General features: G+C 39.2%; 1 protein-coding gene across 7 annotated transcripts in view; it reads right to left on the bottom strand.

Annotated features, from left to right (window-relative positions):
• Positions 1 to 23,267, bottom strand: part of LOC105480090 (FMR1 autosomal homolog 1) — a 66,317-nt gene extending 43,050 nt beyond the window's left edge. For 2 of the 7 annotated variants that reach the window (XM_011738533.3, XM_011738535.3), the window contains exons 1-3: positions 23,072 to 23,262; positions 2,408 to 2,460; positions 582 to 675 (exon numbers count right to left, since the gene is read on the bottom strand). In XM_011738533.3, coding sequence (XP_011736835.2) covers positions 582 to 675; positions 2,408 to 2,460; positions 23,072 to 23,122 — 198 coding nt within the window. In that variant the 5' untranslated portion in view covers positions 23,123 to 23,262. Of the gene's footprint in view, positions 1 to 581; positions 676 to 2,407; positions 2,461 to 20,816; positions 21,137 to 23,071 lie in introns of those variants that run through there. The other 5 variants (XM_011738529.2, XM_011738532.3, XM_011738534.2 and 2 more) reach the window with 5 other exon arrangements.
• Between the last annotated feature and the right edge of the window lie 1,068 nt (positions 23,268 to 24,335).

The following is a 24,335-nucleotide window of genomic DNA, read 5'->3' as shown; positions in this document are numbered from 1 at the left end:
GAACATGCACAACATGAACAGTGTTTTATTCATCTGTGAGCTGTGATTTTTCTTTCCCTCCATTTTTTTTTTTTTTTGGTTTTCTGTACTTTTAAATTTTTCCTCAGACATTTCTAGAATATTCTAGAAGGCAGAAAGCTAGTTACAATATTTTACAGTTATATATTAACTCTGTTAATGATCACTATAGTAAAAGAATAACTATCAACACCTCATAAAGACACCCAGGCAAGTCGTAAGACAAATTATTCAAAGTAATTAGCAAAAAGAAGGAAAAAGGTAACACCATAGTGCACAGAGTTCTATTCTAGGTTCTTTTAAAAATGCAAATACCCTATCATCCATGACTTCCAAATTATAATGATAAATTTAAAGTCTACACAGCTAAAAATGGGACAGGTGAGACCCATTCTAGCTCCAAAACTCAAGCACTGCTATATTACACGGCCATTACCACCAATAGAAAGAATAGAGAAAAGGAATCAGATTTATCCTCCATCAACTAAGCTAATTTTCCTAAAAGAATATTTATTTAAATCAAAAAATAGACACCACAAGAAAATAAACTTAAAAAAACATACCTCTACTTCATCTCCTTCACTAATTTCTTTTTTTATATCAGGTGGTGGTGGTAATCTGACTTCATTAAATGGAACCTGGCGTTCTGGTTGCCAACTGAAGGATTAGAAAAGGTGTATTAACAATTTAAAAATATACAGTCTACACCTGGTGTTGCATATTTTTTCAAGTTAGTTTATCATTTAGGCTTTCCCTAAAGAGAAGAACAACAACATTCATACTATTAATAATTTCCCAAGTAATTAGTTACTGAAGTAGAACAGATTTTGTATGACTCTTAATGAAGTTCATAATTAACAAAATTGTTAACAATTGTACATTACCTCCCAAATTACTTATCCTAAGAGCAAGTACACACATTCTCCCAAATTACTCATCGTAAGAGCAGTACGTACATTATTCTGCAAATGAAATAAGCTAAGTTCACACTGATGACTAACTTTGATTCAAAATGTTGAATCGACACAGCTGCCCAATAAATAGTAGTGATACCAACTTATTTCAAATAGTTTCACAACTACATGACCTATCAAAGGAAACACAATTTCATAGATTAGAAAACAATATAAACTGTTTAACTCTTTTTAGTATACATATTCACAGAAATACAGAAAATTATCAGCAATTATTTTGAACAGCTGAATTACAAAAGATTTCGTTTTCCCATTCCATTTATCTTTCCTACAGTGGATACATACATTATAATTAGAACCTAGAAAAAGCTTATTTTTAACTCTGTAGCAAATATTAATGTATTAAACCAATTTAGTAGTTAACTGACATTTTTTATGTTGTATTTTAAAAGCTGAAATTATAAAGTAAAAAATTATTCCCTACTCTAATTTCTCATAGGTCATTTATATGTCTGGGAAGTATACTATGACATAAAATGTCCCTCAAGTTTCCATCTGCCTAGGCTGGGCAAAGTAGCAGCTGACAAGTAAAAGATTTGGGGATGCTTTCTTTTAACCATTACTGTCCAAATGGCAGCTGCTCAAAGATAGAAATCATCTCAACAGTTGTTTCTACATGAAGCAGCTGTTAGGCAATGATCTTTTCAGGCAATTCCAGAAACAGCTTAAAAGTGGAAGCTGAACAGTTTTTTTCTGACCATCAATTAAACAGTGCTCTTGGAGACAGAGTTTCCCTCTTGTCACCCAGGCTGGAGTGCAACGGCGCAGTCTCGGCTCACTCACTGCAACCTCCACCTCCCGGGTTCAAGCAATTCTACTGCCTCAGCCTCCTAAGTAGCTGGAATTACAAGCACCCGCCACCATGCCCAGCTAATTTTTTTGTATTTTCTAGTAGAGACGAGGTTTCACCATGCTAGCCAGGCTGTCTCAAACTCCCGACCTCAGGTGATCTGCCCACCTTGGCCTCCCAAAGTGCTGGGATTACAGGCATGAGCCAACACACCCAGCCCAGTGCTCTTTTATAGCCCTTCCTAACCAAGCCCAGTATGCTGTCTTTCACATTTTTAGATTACATACCCCTCAGGCAATTAAAGATGGCTTAATACTTATTCTGATGACCAGCAGTCAACTGGAAGACCTTCTACAACATCATTTGAAAATTCTGGGCTTTTTAAGTATTAAGCATATTATCATCTAATTTGTGCCATCTATTTCTGCAAAACTGATTCATATCTAAACATGTTTTGGCAAAGAAGAGCGTTATGAAAAAAGTGACAATTATGGACAGAAAAACAGATAAACAGTTATCAAAGATAGACTTACGATCAAACAACCAAACCTCCCCACCCCTAGAAGCAAACAGTTTGGCACTGCCACCTCTAATATGAAGGCCTTCGTCAACAAAAATAACTTACTTATTTTCAAAAACAACTGTAAGGGAGTCTTCATGAACATCTTTGATAAATCCCTGCAAGACACAAAAACATTATAAAAGCATATCAATATTAAAGCACTTCATAACTCTAAAAGGCTGTATTAGAGATACAAAGATAATAGGGAGTACTGAAAGAACACAGGTTTGGAATTAGGCAGATGTGAGTTTGATTTCCATCTCTACCATTTACGAGATACATGATCTTTTAAGTTACTTAATCTCTCTGAACCTCATTTTTCACCTGGTATCATCTACCTGGGAATTAGCAAAAGTAAATGTACATCCCTGGAACATCTCAGGTATTAGTTCAGCAAGGCAGTTATTTAGTATTGTGACTAAGGGTTCAGTATTTACTACTGTGACAAAGAGTTCAAGCTCTAGAGTACTGGTTGCCAGGATTCATACCCAAACTCTATCACTTGTATATGCTTGAATACAGTTTTGAACTAATGAAATTAATCACAGTATCATCCACCTAATGAAAAATTATGAGAACTAAATGAAGTAATGTTTAGCACAGTACCTGGCACAAACTAAGAACTCAATTTTGTTATAAATGTTATCAATATTATAGTCCACCTTCAGTAAAATGCATGACTACATTTTGAATACTATCTTTGCCATTAACTTAATCTTATTTTTTCTACATACTTCTCTTTCCCTTCCCTTAAAATTGGGCTATAGTGAGTACATTGTTCACAATGATGTCGGAATGAATACAGATTCTCAGTAACAACTGGTGGTCATTTTTCAGGCTTAAAATTAATATTAAAATTAGCCTTCTTTATCTTCCTTTGATTAATACAGTTGGAAGAAACCATAAGATCTGACATACTCAAGAAAGAGCAAAGGACTTGGGTGTAGAATTACTGTTGCTGAAATCCTGATTCCACCACTCTGTAACCACAGGCAAGCAGTCCTTGGCACTTATATAATTACAATGAACATTAAATGACTTTATATTACTATGAATCAGAACCGCAAATTACTGAATGTTAGTGAAATGTTTATACATACTTTCAACCATGGGGTACATAGGAAATACTTTTCTAAAACATCTTTATCACACGACTCCATAATGTCCACAGCAAACTAGCTATATAAACACATGTATAATACCTCGTCAAAGCAAGGCAAAAACAAACACATCTGTTTATCTCACTCCTTCCCAAAAGTCCATTAAGTAACACTAAAGAGATTTGAAGGAATAAACCCAAAACAAAGAGAATAAAGGGAAAAGGCAAACTTACAACAACAACAAATGTTTTGTTCTTTTTTGTTTTTGTTTTTGAAACTTACAAAGTAGACGGAAGAGGGGTAACAGTAATAAAAAACAAAGCAAGCCCGGGAGCCCAGCACTTTGGAAGACCAAGAAAGGCAGACAGCTTGAGCTCAGGAGTTTGAGACCATCCTAGGCAAGAGTGAAATCCCATCTCTACCAAAAATACAAAAAACTTAGGCGGGCCTGATGGCGTGTCTGGTCCCAGCTACTTAGAAGGCTGAGGTGGGAGGATCACTTGAGCCTGGGAGGCAGAGGTTGCAGTGAGCCATGATCATGCTGCTGTGCCATGACCAGGCTGCTGCACTCCAGCCTGGGTGACAGATTACGGGCTTATCTCAAAACAAAAAAACAAAAAAAAAGAAAAACAAAAAAAAATATTTAAGGGCGTACTCTGTGTCAGACATTTTTCTAAGCAAAATTTTCAAAATATTAACTGGCACTGGGAATGGTTCACTCCTCTTCTCCAGCTCCAACTGCCTGTTGTTTCATTTATGTGTGTGCTATTGGACATTTCTATGCAAACATCCTCACTGAGGCCTAAAACCAAGGATACCCTTCCTCTTGAAGATTGCTATGGTAGGCCAAGTGTAATGACTCACGCCTGTAATGCCAGCACTTTGGGAGGCCGGAGCAGGCACATCACCTGAGGTCAGGAGTTCGAGACCAGCCTGGCCGACATGGTGAAACCCCATCTCTTCTAAAAATACAAAAATTAGCCAGATGTGATAGCAGACACCTTTAATCCCAGCTACTCAGGAGGCCGAGGCAGGAGAATCACTTGAACCCAGGAGGCAGAGGTTGCAGTGAGCCGAGGCTACACCACTGCACTCCAGCCTGGGCGACAAGAACAAAACTCCATCTCAAAGAAGGGGAAGGAAAAAAAAAAAAAAGACTGCTATAGTAGCTCCTGCCTTGCAATTCTGGAGATATTTATTAATTAATCCTCCCTAAATTTAAATATTAAGAGTTGCCACTCTAGTTCAGGCTTTGATTATCTGACCATGCTAATGATGACTTTCTGGACAGTTTCTAGTAGGGCACATTCACTTTTTGTTTTTTTTGGTTTTTTTGACGCAGAGTCTCACTCTGTTGCCCAAGCTGGAGTGCAGTGGTGCAATCTTGGCTCAAGGCAACCTCCACCTCCCTGGCTCAAGCGATCCTCCTGCCTCAGCCTTCCCAGTAGCTGGGACTACCCTGGCTAATTTTTTTGTATTTTTAGTAGAGACAGTTTTGCCATGTGGGCCAGGTTGGTCTCGAACTCCTGACCTCAGGTGATCCACTCACCTCGGCCTCCCAAAGTGCTGGGATTATAGGCATGAGCCACCACACCTGGCCCACATTCACTTTCAACAATCACTTTGGTCCGCGCATTCACAGTTATATTACCAGCAAATATAACTGTATTATACCCTTGCCATTTTTTAACAAATTTCAGAAACCGAGAATTTCCATGTTTATATTAGTAAAGCATCTCTCCCATCAGAAGACAGCCATATTTTCAACTTCCACTAACATGTTCTAGTCCTTCGACAAACTCTCACTAACTTTGAAAAGTCTCACAAATTAATCTTTCTAGTTTCTGTATAATTCATAGTGGATTAGTTCAAATCAGAAGTCTAAATCACTAGAAAATTTCACTCTCCTTTCTCACCTTTATAATAATCTTTCTCACTCTGCTTTGTAATAAGAACTTTATTTTCTATCTAAAAATCACTTCTACCTTTCCCACAAACACTTCCACCATAAACATCAGTATCAACTTGGAGTGCACATTTTTCACAAACTTTAAAACACAGCTCTGCACAATTTTTTTTTTTTTTTTTTTTTTTGAGATGGAGTCTCACTCTGTCACCAGGCTGGAGTGCAGTAGCACAATTTCTGGTCACTGCAACCTCCAACTCCCTGGTTCAAGTGATTATCGTGCCTCAGTCTCCCAAGTAGCTGGGATTACAGGCACACGCCACCACACCCAGCTAATTTTTGTATTTTTAGCAGAGACTGGGTTTCACCATGTTGGCCAATATGGTCACCATCTCCTGGCCTCATGATCCGTCCACCTTGGCTTCCCAAAGTGCTGGGATTACAGGCGTAAGCCACCACACCCCGGCCCTTGAGCATCTACTCATTGCTAGTATCATTCTGCCATAAGATTTACTAGATTAAGGCCTGATGCCTAGTCCTTAAAATTTATTTGGACTGCAGTGAACAATTTCTAACATCCTACTCCATAAAATCTAATTCCCAAGTCCTAAATTCTAGACAAACGTGTTTCTAATGGCCAGATTTCTCTAAAATTTAGTCCACCTGATAGGACACAGTCAATACTTTTAAACGTATTTTTGTACTCCCCAGGCCACCAGAATGATGCTAGGTCTCCCCGCCTGCTCAAGAGACCCAAATTGACAGGGCTGGGTCTTTGCCAAAATCTGATAGGAGACACCAGTAACAGCCACATGTGTCTGCACATGGCAGGGGGCTTTATGCCTTTAAGTCTCCATAATTTCTGTCCTCAATCCCCAATCCTTGGGGTGTTTGACTGTCTCTCTTCCTATTCACACCCACCTGGCTCAGGCCCCGTATTTCTCAGAAGAAAGCCTTTGACATTTCTTTTTCTTCTTTCCATACATATGCAGACACGGAAGATTTCAAAGCATCCTTATTAAAAGGTCACTTGTCTTGTTCACTCACACAGTCCAACAACGTTTACATTTGAAACTCTTAACTATAATTTAAGATAATCATGAATAACTAGGCAATATAACACATCTGAAGTGTATTCAAAATCTTAAAACGTTCACAGCTTACTATGGATAAGCGGGAAAAAAAATCTTAAAATGCCCACATAACTCTGACAAAACAACAAATAGGCAACATGTAGTAAAAAACCAGAAATGCCATAAATTGGGCCAGGCGCGGTGGCTCACACCTGTAATCCCAGCACTCTGGGAGGCCGAAGCGGGTGGATCACCTGAGGTCAGGAGTTAGAGACCAGCCTGACCAACATGGAGACACTTCGTCTCTACTAAAAATATAAAATTAGCCGGGTGTGGTGGCGCATGACTGTAATCCCAGCTACTTGGGAGGCTGAGGCAGGAGAATCGCTTGAACCCAGGAGGCGGAGGTTGCAGTGAGTCAAGATAGTGTCACTGCACTCCAGCCTCGGCAACAAGAACGAAACTCCATCTCAAAAACAAACAAACAAAAAAATGCAATAAATTAAGTGTAAAATGAAGGTAGGGATGGAAGGAGTAGAAGGAATCCTTGAGCAGTGAAAAAGCACTATCCGAAGAACTAATTTCGAAAGCAATCTAGTATAAAACAATTTTTTTTTAAAAGGTTCTAGTCAAAGATCCACTTAAGCAGCAAGTTAACTAACAATCCATTAGCTTTCTACATGTAAACAACAGGCAGCTGTAAAATAAAAATTTTATACAAAAAAATTCTACTTACAGCAACAACCAAAAAATAAATCCTACAAGTGTCCTCAACAATAAAAATATGCACAGAAGCTATTTACAAAAATGTCTGAAGCTCTAATAAATATAAATACAAAATTTAGGAAAATGTAAAACACCATCACGTTCTTAGGAACGTTGATATTATAAAAATTTCAATATGCCCCTAAAATAAACCTACAATTTCAATGGGATCTCACTGAAATATTAAGAGTGCGTATGTGGTTTGGCCGGGGGGTGGGGGGCGGGGAGGGATAACCTAATAAAATAAGCCTATCTCAAAAAATTTTAAAAAAGAAAGCATTCAAAAAGGAAACTTCTAAAATGGGGTGGGGGTGGGGGGCTGGGATGGGAGGGAACAATAACACTCTATACTTACCAAACCTTAGAGATTTTAAAACTACAATAATGAAGATGGAAAAGATATTTCAAAGGAACAGAACACAGATTCCAAAAGTAGGCCTAAAGTCATTTAGGAATTTACAAATGGGGAAGGAATGTACTCTTTTTAAAATGGTACTGGAACATTTAAATAATTCTTGGGGAAAACAGAAATGGATGTCTTCACCAGGAAAAAAAAAAATTCAATAGATAAAACATTCAAACTTCAAAATAAATCAGTAACGATTCCAGGAGAAAGCAGGAATCAATTATCTATAACCTTGCAGTAAGGAAGGCCTTTCTAATCAAAAAAACAAAACCCAAAAGCCATGAAGTTTGATAAAAGTATACTACCAAGAAGCTAAAATATAAAAGCATCACATACAAAGGAGAAAAGGGTGGTGAAACAGCATACAACAGGGTTAAATCCCCAATCCAAATATTCTTAGGTGACTAAGTAAGAACAAGCTGATAGAAAACGTATCGATGGACATGAACTAGATGAACAAGTAATTCACAGGGAAAAATGTAATTTTAATAATACACAAATCTCCTTTAAAGTGTTAAACATTTGCTACAATTTGTTCTGAACTTTGCTTTTCTCTTCAGTTTGTCTTGTAGATCCTACCTTACCATAAAGGTCTACTCATTGTTTTTTAGATGGGTGCTTAAATGGCCTGTGGAAAGAAAAACGTACAAAGGATATCTGCTTACCTAATGAATGTATTTTTGAAATTACAGAATATAGCTGAAAAACAAAAAGTTTCTCAACTTGACAGGAGCTGTTGTGGAAAAAAAAATCCTATAGGCTAAACAGAAAGAAACATTGTATGAATATATTTCAGGAGTTAAAAGATTAATATTACAAATATAGCAAAAAATCTAAACAGATGTATTATGGACCCCTGACTGTGGAAAAGTCACCTACTGACGCTGTATGAGGACAGACAAAATATCATTTATAAACCACTCATTTTATAAGAGCACTCATTTTAAAGAAAGGAAAGTTGAAACAATACATATCTTATATAGCCCCAAAGTTTCACTCCCTAGGTTAAAAATACAAATTTAAAACCTCATCTGTCTTGAGCTCTTTTCACTAAATCACTATGAACCAAACGATGAAATCCTTTTGCCAGTTCATATAGTTTTAAACTCTACAAGATTGAGTCTGGCAGTAATGTTAATCACGGGAAATAAGGCACCTATCATAAAAAGATATTTAAGGCAAGGTTCCCAAAGTATCAAAAACTAACTCACAACTGGTAAGGCAATTATTGTGTCCAAACCCTAGATTCGAGCTGAAAGAAAATTTTAATGTTTAAAATACCGATCAATAGATCAGGTACCTTGATTGAATTGTGGCTTAGAAATCTGTAGAGATGTCCCTTCAGGAACTTTCCTAATAAACCCATTAAGAATATACCGTCCTACTCTAGAAAAATCCCTTTGACTGGAAAATAACTATGATTACAAATTCATCTATTACTTTAGATTTAAGACCCACTAATGCCTTCCTACCCCTGCAATTCATTACAACACTAAATTTACATTCCTTATAAAGGAGTAAACAGAAACCTTATAAAGGAGTAAATGGAAACGTTAAAACCTCAATATTTGGCAGACTACCAAATGTAATCAGAAACAGCACAGCCTGAATCCGAAGTTTTAAAATGGAAGTCCAGAACCAAAAAATCCAAGATTTACACCCTAGAAGTGTTCTCGTATTTCAAAATTCTTCTTAGAAGAGTTTTCTGATTGCAAAACAAACTCCTTTTTTTCTTTTTTAATGACAACAAAAGAACAGCCAGCCAAAAAAAAACAAACAAAAAAAAACATACAGTACAATCCTCCTCAATAGAGATTAGGAACTATCCTTGGCTTAACCCAACTTTTTAATGACTCCAATCTCAAGATTTCAGCCTATTAAAATTTTCATGGAAAATTCCTGTCAGGAAGGAATTACACCTCTAGTTCACATTTATTCTCTTAAGTAAGCAAAAGAAAGTATCAGACTCACATTACTGCTTCCCTCAAACTTGATCAAGTATTCTTACATAGTCTGTCACTCCAGCTTTAAGACTACTGTTTTTCTTTTTAATTCTCTTCTCAGGAATCGCTGGCATGAAATTTAAACATTTTATTTTTCTCTCTAGATTTGGCACAACAGTCAGAAATAACTTTACATTTTTTATGCCTTCTCAAATGTGTTAAAAAAAGAAAAAAGTGCAGTTCATGGCTTAATTCCTGATGCAAACTTGTGATAAAGTACTTACTGTATTTCTAAAGATAAACTGATTAAAATATATCCTTCTTTATTAGAGACACTGAGCTGTTCGTTAGATGGTGAAGGGTCTTTCCTCTGACTAGGTTAACTCTCCACTTGCCCCAACTACATCAGTTAAATATTACTGCTGTGGATAAATTTGATTACAAAATATATAGCCCATGAGAAAAAGTTACTAATGTAATTCAAGCAAAATTCAGCACCTCGGGCTTTTTTTTTTTTCCCCCCCAAGAACTGCCACAATTGATTTTATTATCACTTGTTATCCCTTGATCAATTATCAGTTTATTTATTGATTCATACTCTGGCCCCAGTCTACCTTTCCAGCCCATCAATTTGACTGATTTAACATCTCTGAAATCAGGATGCTTCTTACAATGGATGGCATCTTGGAATAGCTGATAGACACCTGTCAATTGACACATGTCAGTCAGGATATAAATATCACTCTTTAGTACTCAAACTTGGTTTGCCTGCGATTTTCTGTGGCACCTGATGGTAACCCCTTAGCATTTCAGTCAGCAAACCAACAAAGAACCACTGTAGGAATGATTGTGGTTTCTTATCAGAATGTTTGTCTGTTGACACCTTCTGATAAAATCTAGAAAGCACCAGGATCAAAGCTCACAAAATGAGTAAAAATTATTGGAAGAAAATCCTGGAGACAACAGAGAAGAGCACTTTTTTTTTTTTTTTTGAGATGGAGTCTCGCTCTGTTACCCAGGCTGCAGTGCAGTGGCCTGATCTCGGTTCACTGCAACCTCCACCTCCCAGTTCAAGCGATTCTTCTGCCTCACCCTCCCGAGTAGCTGGGACTAGAGGCACGTGCCACCACGCCCAGCTAATTTTTTTATTTTTAGTAGAGACAGGGTTTCACCACATTAGCCAGGCTGGTCTCGAACTCCTGACCTCGTGATCCACCCACCTCGGCCCCCAAAGTGCTGGGATTACAGGTGTGAGCCACCATGCCCAGCCAGGAGAGCACTTTTAAAGTTCGCTGACATCAATACTCTCCATGGCACTGAGGAAGATATTTTGAGAAGAAACGCAGGTACCTGAATACAAATATGTTTTAATGAATTTCTTTTGCTTTAACTTCCCATTTTATGTATGGGACTGTTTGAAGGATATCTTTCAATAACTATGTAAGAATACTAAAAAATAAAGATAACCATTGTTCAGATGAATTGGCACATTTCTTCCTTCTTCATGGTACAGTGCCTCTGACAACTGATGCTGTTTTATGTATAATGAAATTGCATTGAGGCCAGGCAGGTGGCTCATGCCTGTAATCCCAGCACTTTGGGAGGCCGAGGCAGGTAGATCACCTGAGGTCAGGAGTTTGAGACCAACCTCGCCAACATGGTGAAAGCCCATCTCTACTAAAAGTACAAAAATTAGTTGATCTTCCACTGATTTCCCAAATCTACATATGGAAAAACAATCTATTCTGTTGATTCGAAACCCAACTTCCAACTATTCAGACATCTCCACCCATAGTTTACTGACCCCTAAAATCAACACGTCCAGTCCTGTTCTGCACCCTACACTGCATGATCCATTTAACAAGATTTTCAAAATGAAAGAGAAAACTGAACATAGCAAACAATGTTTTTTAACCAGGATTCTACAAGAATACAGCCCAGTGCAGTAAGGCATCCACTGTGTGTAATGAATTAACTTCTCTCACATACATCTAGAATGGTACTACTACCTATGTGGCATCACCGGTAGAACTGAGAAACTGTGTTTCTGTGCTTTATAGTTCAGATAAGAAACTCAGGCTGAAGGTTGGGCATGACAGCTCACACCTGTAATCCCAGCACTTTGGGAGGTCGAGGGAGGCAGATCACCTGAGGTCAGGAGTTCGAGGCCAACATGGCAAAACCCTATCTCTACTAAAAATACAAAAATTAGCTGAGCATGGTGGTACACACCTGTAGTCCCAGCTACCTGGGAGCCCGAGGCAGGAGAATCGCTTGAACCCGAGAGGGAGAGGTTTCAGTGAGCCAAGACCCCGCCACTGTACTCCAGCCTGGCGGACAGAGCAAGACTCTGTCTGGAAAAAAAGAAACTCAAGCTGCAAAAGTCTGACTTCTTGTCTCCCACATCTGGGTGATCATCATTATCTAGGCAACTTTAAAGTTCTCAAGGATGCCCAAGGGTCTGTAATCCCAACCCACTCAGGAGACTAAGGCAGGAAGATCACTTGAGCCTAGTAGTTCGAGGCCAGCATGGGCAACACAGGGAGACAGATCGACAGACCGGGTACCCTAAAACAACAACAATTTCTCCATTTGCAAAACAAAAGAGGTGAAGGTTCTTAAAATGGGGTACTCCCTGACACTCAAAGATGTGCTAGGAGTACTTAAAGCTACTCCCTCCCCACAACTACCATGGTAAATCTTCCTGGAGCTTTTATGACAAGTAATTTAAAGGATTCATAATAAAGTTCTGGACTGTCTACACAGTTAACAGATTATATAAAGGGCTCCTTATCAGGGCAAGGTAAAAAAAAAAAAAAAAAAAAAAAAAAAAAAAAAGCCTCACTAAATGAAGGCACTACAATACAGTGGTTTCCCTGTAAGGTCTCAGATCCCACTACTTACTGTGTCCTAGGTATAAAAAGAGAGGATCCAAGACAGTAATGTAAGGAAAATAAGATCCCTAACTGGCCTTATTTGCCAAAAATCAAATCCCAATGTTCCCTTCTCGAGATCTCTGTATGGTATTCCCAGAACACTCCAGACTCTTTGGAGTAATTCTTAGGAGGGTCTATCAATCTGGAATGGGATCCAGCACTCCAGGATACTGAGCAGCATCCTCTCATCCCAATCCTATAAGTGAGGGAGATTAGGCTAAGGAGAGCAAGTACCTAACTCCCACACAAGCAAGAAAAACAACTTTCAAACAGAGATGATTAATACATGGCACTAGCATAACTGCCTATTCATATAAACATGCAAAAATATTAATGTACTATTTAAATGTAAAAATAAAACTCCAAAATAACCTAAGAAATTATATGTATAATCTGGGCACAGACTGTCTTAACTAGGACTGGAAACCCAGTCCTTAATGGAAAAAAAAAAATTATGTTAAAAACTACAATTTCACTATGACCAGCAATACAAGAAAAGAAGCCAAAAGGATGGGGAGGCAGGAACAGTGTGGCTCACGCCTGTAATCCCAGAACTTTGGGAGGCCGAGGCAGGAAGATCACTTGAGTCCAGGAGTTGGAGGCCAGCCTGGGCAACATAACAAGACCCATCTCTACAGAAAGCTTTTTTTAAAAATTAGCTGGGCATAGTGGCACATGTCTGTAGTCTCAGATACTCCGGAGGCTGAGGTAGAAGGCTCGCTTGAACCTGGGACGTCAAGACTGCAACGAGCCATGATCCCATCACTGCACTGCAACCGGGGTGATACAGTATTATTTATTTTGAGATCCTATCTCAAAATTAATAATCTAAATAAATAGGTGAGAGAGGGGATACTCTTACATTAGATCAGTCTTAATATCCATAATACAAAAAGATTTCCAAAACTGACAAAAGACATCCCAATGGAAAAATGGGCAAGACAGGCAATTCTTAGAAAAACAAAATCAAACGGCAAACAAAGGCAAGTCTTAAAAGAACAAGTGCAAATGGCAAACAAACATTAAAATTCACAACTGGGATCCAGTTCCAATGAGATATCCCTTTGCATCCAACAGACTGGCAAAAATTAAAGATCATTAAACCAATTTCTGGCAGAGATCAAAGAAAAAGAGTTGCCATTTATTATTGATGGAGAAAACAGGAAGCATCAGAAGCCTTTTTGGAAAGTAACCTTTTAACATTTATTAGTTTTTTGTTTTTTTTAAAGGTTCCCTTTCACCAAGCTATCCCATTCTTTGATATCTATCCAATGGAAATAGTTATGTGGAGTGACAAAAAACTGAAAACAAAGTATGTGTCTATTAACTGGGGAATGGCTGAATTTAAGATATTCTTATGATTATATAATCTTAAAAAATAAATCATACTCCGCATGAAAATAGTTGAGATGTGGATGATCCTACTTTTATACAGTAATACTGGAAAAACCCTACATTTGTAATTGAATGTGTACCTATACACAATTCTATGAGCATGGTGAAATATATGGAACCATGTATACTTGCTACAAACAAGGGTTACCTAATATGGAGGCAGAGGTGAAAGACCCAGGTGGTGAAGAGCAACCAAGGGAAAAAAAAAAATAAGAACACAATAGACTAAGTTTTTATATCATACTTATGTGTGTATAAAATTATACACATGTATATGCAAACATATACTTTTAAGAGTTAGAATATACCTTATTGTCAGCCAACACATTTTCAATACAGCACATATGTGCATCACCACTCCCCACTTCTTTCTAATTTTTCCTTCTCTAGGGATTTCAAATCTACATTTTGTGTAATAAACTTGTAAGATGCTTACAACACCTAAAAGATCTAAGTTGTAATTTGATTCCAACAAGTACCAGTCAAGGCTGCTACTATAATCAAAAAAGTCTTAACTTCGAATAATATATTTTTTAAAAAGATCTACGCAACTCAATCTACAAAATAAAATTATTTTAAATCACTAGATACTTGTTCCTCAAATTTAAAAAGTCTGCAAATTTACCAATTACATTATACATTAATTATTGCATCACTATGGAGCAAGTTTGGTTGTTTTTTTTTTTTCTCTTTTTGAGATGGAGTTTCACTCTGTTGCCCAGGCTGGAGTGCAGTGGCACTGCACTCCAACTCGCTGCAACCTCTGCACACACCCCCACGCTGGGTTCAAGGGATTATCCTGCCTCAGTCTCCAGAGTAGCTGAGATTACAGGCACCAGCCACCATGCCCCACTAATTTTTGTGTTTTTAGTGGAGATGGTTTCACCATGTTGGCCAGGCTGGTCTCGAACTCCTGACCTCAAGTGATCCACCTGCCTCAGCCTCCCAAAGTGCTGGGATTACAGGCAAGAGCCATCACACCCAGCCAATTATGGAGTAAGCTCTAATAAGAAAAAAAAAGTTATTCAAGGCAAGCATTCAGCGTTCATTAGTATTGAGCACGTAACTGTTCTGAATTTGGGGGAAAAAAAAAAAAGGACAACTGAGGATGTGAAGATTTCTTTAAGAATACACAAGTGTCTACTACTACTGCTTACCTACCAGTAATGTTCTCGGCTTGTTAGGTTCACCCATTTGTATGTAATATCTAACAGTTCTCTTTGAAATGGAATGAGTTAATGGTTCCAAATGGCCACCCAAAACTATTCTGGGCCGGGTATGGTGGCTCACACCTGTAATGCTAGCACTTTGGGGGGCTGAGGCAGGCAGATCACCTGAGATCAGGAGCTCAAGGTCAGCCTAATCAACATGGCAAATCCTCATCTCTACTAAAAACACAAAATTAGCCAGGCTTGGTGGTACATGGCTGTAATCTCAGCTACGATAATTACTGAGGCACGAGAATCGCTTAAACCTAAGAGGCAGAGCGCCACTGCACTCCAACCTGAGCGACAGAGCTAGACTCAAAAAAAAAAAAAATCCTGACTTTTTTGTTGCAGAGTTTAAGTTCTATACTGTTCCCTCTATGTATGCATAAAGTTTTGTGACAGTATCTGAACTTGACCAAGATCAAAACATAACTTCTTTAAAAAAATCATTTAAGTTCAGTTTGAACCAAAATCAGAAATGATGAAGTTAGCAGTTACTAAGATTACACATCATTCAACAAATATATAGCGAGGGCTTACTATGAACTAAGTACATGTATCAACAAAATTTAAGATTTGAAAATAACCTGAAAAACTGTAAAAAAAAAAAAAAAAAAAAAAAGGTTATATGAAAAGGGAACCAAAAACAGTCATCTATGATTAATTATGTAGATTAAGAAAGGAATTCAGGAGCCTCTGAGGCTCCTGATCCTGAAGAAATCTCCAACAATAATAAACTTCATCAGCTGTTTTACTAATGGAGACCTCTGTTCATCCTCCCAAAATAAGACAGCTAGAAAAACAGTGAAGATAGAGAATAGCAGGCAAGTTAAATACACTGATAGCATAAACTATCTTGATTAAAGGAAGGAGGTAGTGGTTCATGCCTGTAATCCCAGCACTTTGGAAGGCTGAGGCAAGAGGATCACAAGGTCAGGAGTTTGGGACCAGCCTGGCCAATATGGTGAAACCCCATCTCTATTAAAAATACAAAAATCAGCCGGGTGTGGTGGCGGGCACCTTTAGTCCCAGCTATTCAAAGAGGCTGAGGCGGGAGAATTGCTTGAACCTGGGAGGCAGAGGCTGCAGTGAGCTGAGATCGTGCCACTGCACTCCAGTCTGGGCAACAGAGCAAGACTCCATCTCAAAATAAAACAAAATGCACGAAAAGAAATAGGTAATATTAATTTCAATATTATTTAACCTAATATACCCAAAATATTACCCAACATGTAATCAATATAAACAATTATTGGCCCGGCACAGTGGCTCACGCCTGTAATCCCAGCACTTTGGGAGGATGAGGCAGGTGGATCATTTGAGGTCAGGAGTTTGAAACTAGCCTGGCCAACATGGTGAAAACCTGTCTCTACTAAAAATACAAAAATTGCCTGGGCGTGGTGGCACACAGCTGTAATCGCAGCTACTCAGGAGGCGGAGGCATGAGAATCACTTGAACCTGGGAGGCGGAAGTTGCAATGACCTGATATAGTGCAACTGCACTCCAGCCTGGGCAACAGAGCGAGACTCTGGCTCAAAAAAACAACTCCTGAGGTGTTTCACATTCTTAATACTAAGGCTTTGAAACCCAATTTGTACTTTACATTTAAAGCATATCTCAATTCAGACTAGTACATTTCAGCTCCGTGGCCGGTGGCTACCATATTAGAAAGAGCAGATTTGTCTGAAGCAAAGGCATAGCTCAAATCATTTCTCTGGGAACTTCCCAATTTATTCCTCACAATTCTCCTCAATTAGCAATAATTCAAAATTAGTAATAATGTGGTGAAACATATTTGTACTTTAAAAAATACTGTATCATAATGGTTAAAGAAATTGGTTCTATGGAGTCAAACTTCATAGTCTGAATCTTGAATCAGCATCTAATTTTACAGACCTGGATTCACTTAGCCTCAGTATTCTCAAATGTTGGCGTTATCTACTTCACTGTGGTTGACAAGATTAAATGGGAAATTCGGGTAAGGTACCTAGGAAGTCTGGTAAGTAGTCCGGGTACTCAATGAAAATTAGTTACAGTTGCTAAAGGGAGACGGAACTGCCATTAACAGAAACTAGCAAAGATTTCACAACTTATAAATAGGTTAAAGTAAATACACTTCACACTGCGTATGAGAAAACCAAGGTGTCTACCTGGATGATCCTGCCAGTTAAAAGCTATGACAAGAATGAGGGGTCAATCATGGAGTGAATGCATATTGCTCTTTCCACTACAAAAAAGTTAATTTGACAACCTTAACACTGTGATAGAGAACTTACTCAGAGTTATAATCCAGCAAAGTGTCTGCCCTTTTCCTCCTAATGAAAATGTAAGCTCACTATCCTAAAACTTACTTTGAAAATTCCCTAATGCTGGCCAGACTTGGTGGTTCATGCCTGTAATCCCAGCACGCTGGGAGGCCCAGACGGGAGTATTGTTTGAGACCAGCCTGATCAAAACAGCGAGACACCATCTCTACTAAAAAATAAAAATTAAAAATAAAACCAACCTCATAGAGTCCTTGGGAGAAGAAAACCAGGAAATACATATAGAAGCTTAATACATAATCTAGTAAAGAACAGGCTCTCATCTTAAACTATTATCTTACAGAAGGCACACAAATACCTGACATAGAAAATACACAGGTACATAAAAGTAAAAATATGGAAAATATCTGGAAGTATTTAAAGCCAGGACCTTGACAATATATCTCGAGATAGATAAGATGTGCTTTTCTGCTTTCATATTTTTCATAATTATATGTTGCTCTTTTAATACAAAATACAAAACTTTACAAGAAAAATATGCATTTAAATTGACTTTTTTTTTTTTTTTTTGGAGACAGAGTCTCACTCTTGTCACCCAGGCTGGAGTGCAATGGCGTGGCAACCTCTGCCTCCCAGGTTCAAGCGATTCTCCCGCCTCAGTCTCCCAAGTAGCTAGGACTACAGGTGTGTGCCACCACACACGGCTAATTTTTGTATTTTTTAGCAAAAACAGGGTTCCTCTATGTTAGTTAGGCTGGTCTCCAATTCCTGACCTGATCCACCCGCCTCGGTCCCACAAAGTGCTGGGATTACAGGCGTGAGTCACTGGCCTAAGTTGACTTTTTAGTAACTGTGATCACCATCAGCAAGATAGAGTAGAAAATCCTAGCCTTCCTTCCCCTGCATGTTTTGCAACTATCTGTGAATGAAAATAAAAGTTGTGATCATTTATTTTGACTTTCAGTTAAATCTTCATTCCTTAGCATTTTAATGAAAATTATCTTCTTAAATATGCAAAACAACCATTTTGAAGTATCTGGAACTATGTATTTTTAAATTAACAGGGTGCCCTAATATTAAGACAATTATAGTTTTTTCAATTACAAATCTCCACAGTGAAACCAACTAACAAGATTCTGTACTAACCTTGAAAAGTCAGTATACTCTCTGAACACAACTTCTTTACTATAATTCTATTGGTCACCACTATTAATATACCTACTGTATAATTTAGATTACACTCGAATTTCACTTAATATTAAATCAATCTAAATAGGGAATTACAGAAATATTATAGTACTTTGAAATTTGTTTTGTAGTCAGTTACACAGTTAAAGCAGACAGAGCTCTAAAAGTAATTTACTCTGGCCAGGCGCGGTGGCTGACGCCTGTATTCCCAGCACCTTGGGAGGCCGAGGTGGACGGATCATGAGGTCAGGAGATCGAGACCATCCTGGCCAACACGGTGAAACCCTGTCTCTACTAAAAATACAAAAAATTAGCTGGGCGTGGTGGCGCATGCCTGTAATACCAGCTACTTAGGAGGCTGAGGCAGGAGAATCACTTGAACCAGTGAGTCAGAGGTTGCAGCAAGCCTAGATTGCGCCACTGCACTCCAACCTGGTGACAGAGCAAGACTCTGTCTCAAGAAAAAAGAAAAAAAAAGAACTCTACCTTCTGTAGAAAGTGATTGAAATCTTAAGAAATTACAGGTTCCCTTGGAACACCATGGAAATTTTCCTATGAGCCAGAAACTGAGTGACTTACTTTCAACTTCTATTTAAAATTATACTCAGGGTCGAGCGTGGTGGCTCACACCTGTAATCCCAGCACTTCGGGAGGCCAAGGAGGGCGGATCACTTGAGGTCAGGAGTTTGAGGCCAGCCTGGCCAACACAGAACAACCCCGTCTCTACTAAAATTACAAAAATTAGCCATCCGTGGTAGCGCATGCCGGTAGCCTCAGCTACTCGGGAGGCTGAGGCAGGAGAATCACTTGAACCTGGGAGGTGGAGGTTGCAGTGAGCCGAGATCGTACCACTCCACTCCCACCTGGGCAAAAGAGCAAGATTCTGTCTCAAAAAATAAAAATAAAATTATACTCAGCCCAAGGCCATAAAAATTGCAATGCTATTACAAAGATTAATATATATTTATACAACAGTTAAGAAGCACTTTAATGATGCAAATGAGTCGGAGGTTTCTTTGGGGTAATGGAATGTTCTGAAGGAAGACTGTGGTGGTGGTTACACAACTCTGTAAATACACTGTCATTCAACTGTACACTTAAAAAAAGGTTAGTTTTATAGAATATACATTCTACCTCAATAAAACTTTATTTTTCAAGACACCTTAAATGCCCGGTAGTATAAAACCTAAGATGCTACTCTAGGTATGAGAAGTACAAAAGCTATAATGTTATTTTATATAACAGCACAGGCCACCATCAAATGCTTAATTAACATCTTCCCATTCCCTCTCATCCCCACAGATTTTTAGGGCTGCGAACATGCACAAATCAAGTTTTTAATCTCTTTAACTATAGAGCCACTGTTAAATGCAGAACAATGTATTTAGTATGCCATCATTTGTGTACATACTATTTTTTAAAGGCTACCCTAATTTTAGGTAAAATATTCAGATCTTCAGCGTTTCATTGGTTCCAATTAATTTGTGAAATGAAGTTTCAGTTCTATTAGAAAAACTTTAATCAAAGTCTACAGAGCACTGCCTCAAGGTATAACTGACTTTGAAACTAATCAATGGCAATTCATGCTTATAGCCAAATGTGTGTCTTCTGCCTATATGGGGTTAAGAGAAGGGGAAAAGAGGGAAATTCAAATCACCTGTACATTGAAAAACACCGTAAAAAAACAAATACACAAAATGTTAACAGCTCTCATCTCAAGGCAACTTCTAGTTTTTGCTGAGTTCCAAAATTCCCTCAGTGACCATGCATTATCTTCTAAATTGGAAAAAAACTAATTAAAATTAAATTGCTTCTATGCTAAATGGAAGCCGGACTCAAAACACTACACAATATATTGTATAATTCTACATACGTAGTGTTCTGAATAAGAAAAACTATGGGGACAGAAAACACTCTAGAAGCTGGGGTTGAGGAATGGTTGACTGAAAAGGGCATGATGGAAATTTGGGGGCTATGAATCTTGATAAATGCTGACACCACCACAGTTAAGGTGACAGTTAATCTTGATAACTGTCAGCATTTATCAAGATTCATAACCGTACACCAAAAAAGGTTTATTTTATTGTATGTAAATTAACCTCAACTTTTACATTCTAATGATTAAAAAGCAATAAATTTCTGTGCAATAAACCAATGTTTTTCAAGTCAGCAGTTTAATAGGATGAAAAAATACTGGGGATCACGGAACTACTTCATGCCCCTCATGTTAGACAGAGAGATTTGTTCAGGGGTCCATTGTTAGATTATGGTAAGGTGAAGTACAGACCTAGAATTCTCATCTGTTTACTTCAAATCCAGGACTCTTTTCCACTTCTCCATTCTCTTTCTTCCAGAGTTCTGAAGACCAGAGTTTCCACAAAGTGCATGTGCAAGTGGATTATGGCTGGACATAAAATTCCAAGTGTTCAAGCGTACATGGTTTCAGTGCACACACATGTGGCTAGTGTCCTTTCCAACCTTTGCCAAAGTACCAACTCACTTTGTGAGGCAAAATGAGTAATGGAGTCAAAGTCTAAGTAGAAACAAGCAGTAGACTGTAGAGTATGTATAGAGATCAATAATAAATACTTCAGAGTTCCAAAATGGGGACATTTGATTCATTGTGAATTGACTGGAAAAAAAAAATACCGTGAGAAACCAAAGACTGCAAACAATCTTTACTAAAACAAATTATCTTCACCTTATTAAAAAAAGGAAAAAAAATCTTGTATAGCACGCTATTGACAAATATACTTTGCTAAAGATAGTTGTCCACCACATGCATAATGCAGAACCATAAATTAAAGCAAAATAATCACTTTATTTTTTCCAATGTGCAAGAAAACATGCATACCTCCCTTACACCAGAACTATATAGCCAAATAGTGAGAATCTAAAACTTTTAGGGAAAGGGGTGGGGGGTGATGCAAAACGACTTATCTACACTTGACAGGAAAAACATGGATAAGTCTTGTCTTTGCGCCGTCTTACCCAGAGAACTGTATCTTCAGTCGTCCAGGGAAAGCAACCACCAGGTTTCAGTAACAACAAAAGTCAATTAAATATGTACTCAAATTTCACCTAGGTCATTGGTCTGACATCAAGTCTTAAACCAAGAACGTTAATGTAACTACTCACGCATTAACATAACGTCTCATTTCCAACAGGCACTGTTCCTACTTTAAGTTTACCACCTAAGGAGATTTAAACTTGCAAAAAGCTTAGGGGGATCCTTTATACGCTGTGATTCCCCATTATGCTAGTACGACGTGACAGTTAAACCAAATCCACAGAGCTAATCAGTAAACTAAGAAAGGAAAAACAAAACCCTGAAAATAGAAAATCATGGCCAAATAAAATAAAAACCCAAGGGATAAAAGGTACCCTGAAATGAAAACCTGTGAGAATTCATTTTGCATACGCACAATACTCATGTATTAGAAGGCGGCCCTTCATAAAAATAGCCAAGACTCTCAAACATTTGAGATGCTGGCTTAGTGAGATTGACTGACAGACAACAGCTGGGGAGGTTCTGTATTGATCTTGTAACGGCCTGGCATATTTCGGGAAAATAAGGAGAAAAGAATGCTATAGCAGCAAAAAATAAACTATTAGGATTTCATTTTCAGATATGTGAACGCTGAACGCCCCACCAAATTCCTCTACTCTATTCCTCTTACGTTTTTCAGCCCCGATTCCATAGTAATGCATGCCCTTCCTCCCCAAACAAACAAAAAAACCTCGTGGGGGAAAAACAAAACAAAACAATACCTCCCTCCAAAAACAGGGGCAGTGATATAAAGAAATTAGTCACCTCTCCACCTATCTCCCTGATCCATTTCGCATTTTAAATCTTACTTTAAAGCACACAACTCTCCTTTTCTTCCGTAATAGAGGGGCTAAGGCGCCGCCCAATTTCCCAGGCCGCAAAAATATTCCAACCCGCCACAATTCAAGGTTTTCTGCTTTTCTGTCTTCGATCCTAACCCTCAATCCGGTACCCTCATTCTCCTCAGGCACTAAAGATTTGTTGGCCCAAAACTCAAATACAAGGGTGAATTCCAAAGATTCCGCGATACACCCGCCCCAGGGGGTGGGGAGGGGTCGGAGGAGCGGGTTGAGGAGCTCCCGCCCGGCCCAGTTCGAGGGGCGGGGGAGCGGGTGTGACCACACAATCCCACCGCCTCCTTTCACGACTCCCCCACCTCCCAGAGCTCCGGCCTGCTCCGAGGGAGCTCACGCCGCCCAGCAGCCACTGAGCTGCTTCCCACCGGCCCGCCAAGAACCGTACTAGCAACCAAGAAGGTTCATAACTAGGAAAATGCAAGAGGCGTCCGACGTGTTGTTTCAAAACATAACGGAGCCCCGGCCCCCGAGACCGTTAAACCGCGGGTGGAGGGGGGAGAAGCAAGGAATCTAGCGGCCTCGAGCTTTGGCCTGGCCTCCTTTCCAACCCAAACCTCACTTTCTGGGACCACCAACCCTCCCTCAAACGCGCTCCAGCCCCCAGAATACTAGACAAAGTGGCAAAACCGTCAGTACCTTGTAGAAAGCCCCGTTGGAGCCGCGAACCTCCACCGTCAGCTCCGCCATGTTGGAACCGCAAAGGCCGCTGGGAAGAGATTCTAGAAACTTTCCAACCAGAGGGGAGGAGGGGGGAGGGGCGAGAAGGAGGCGGGGAAAGGGGAGGGGAAAACAGGGCGGGGATTTGGATCCCCCGCCCCTCACCCCTGGGGTCTCAACGTGCCGCCCCGACTCTCCAGGTGGGATCGCTGCGCACCCTGCATCACTGGCCTTGAGCTCCGCCCGCCGCCGTCTACGTCGGATTTGCTTCCCGACACAATCGCCCGACCTTTGTTGACCCGCCCCTAGGTCCCCGCCCCACAGTGCCCGCTGTTCGCACCGCGGCGGCCGAGTAGTGCCTCCAGCTGCCACTGCCCAGGCACAGCCTGTCGGGCACATCGGCATTCCCCAGCCCTCCGGCATCCTGACCTTAAATTTCTGGAAGTGCTGGCTGCCCTGGAATGGCTTTATCATACACTTTTTGGGCTCCAGTTGCCCTGGGGAAGAGGGACGCCTACAAAATAGACATACTATTGTGCCCCAAGTTATTTAGCCCCGCTCTTTCTTTAAAAAAAGTTGGGCCTTCTCTTGACTCAAATTCCACAGTTCCACATCCACTCAAACAATTTGGTCTAGCCCTCTCCCCACCTGTTACCACTTTAGCTATTTAAAAGTCAAACTGAGTATTTTCAGTGCAAGTCAACTGTGTTCCCACCCTAGAATAGAGTTTAGGTGAATTCGCCTTATTAAAAGTAGACAAACAATAGAGCAGGAGACCACGTTTTCCTCTGCTAAATGTATGCAAAGTTCCACAAATAGGATCAAAGCAGAACCATCTCCAGTTTTGTAAGCATAACAAATACTTTGGGTATGGATTTTAACAACTTAATACTGAAGCTTCTTCCCTAAGCAAGGGCTTTGGAAATAATACTATAAGTGTTTCTCGTTATACTTACATTATTACCATTTTCGCAAAAAAAGTTAGGAAAGGATACTTTGCTAACATTCTGTAATTCCCATGAAATGCCCACTGACCCAGTTTTTCAGATTCTAAAAAAAAAAAATGTACATAAATTTTATGAGCACGTCTGCATCTCTGAAGATTCTGGGGGAAAATGAGGACTGTGAAAGTGCTCGCTGTTGTCATGTACAGGATATTCTCTTTATTTATTTAGAGACAGGTTCTCGCTCTGTTACCAAGATGCAATGCAGTGGTGTGATAAACGTTGCAGCCTGGACTTCC

Source organism: Macaca nemestrina, chromosome 2 (genome assembly GCF_043159975.1).
Source record: "Macaca nemestrina isolate mMacNem1 chromosome 2, mMacNem.hap1, whole genome shotgun sequence".
Lineage (NCBI taxonomy): Eukaryota > Metazoa > Chordata > Mammalia > Primates > Cercopithecidae > Macaca > Macaca nemestrina.
The sequence above is the reverse complement of the archived record's forward strand: the minus strand, read 5'-3'. Positions and strand labels throughout refer to the sequence as shown.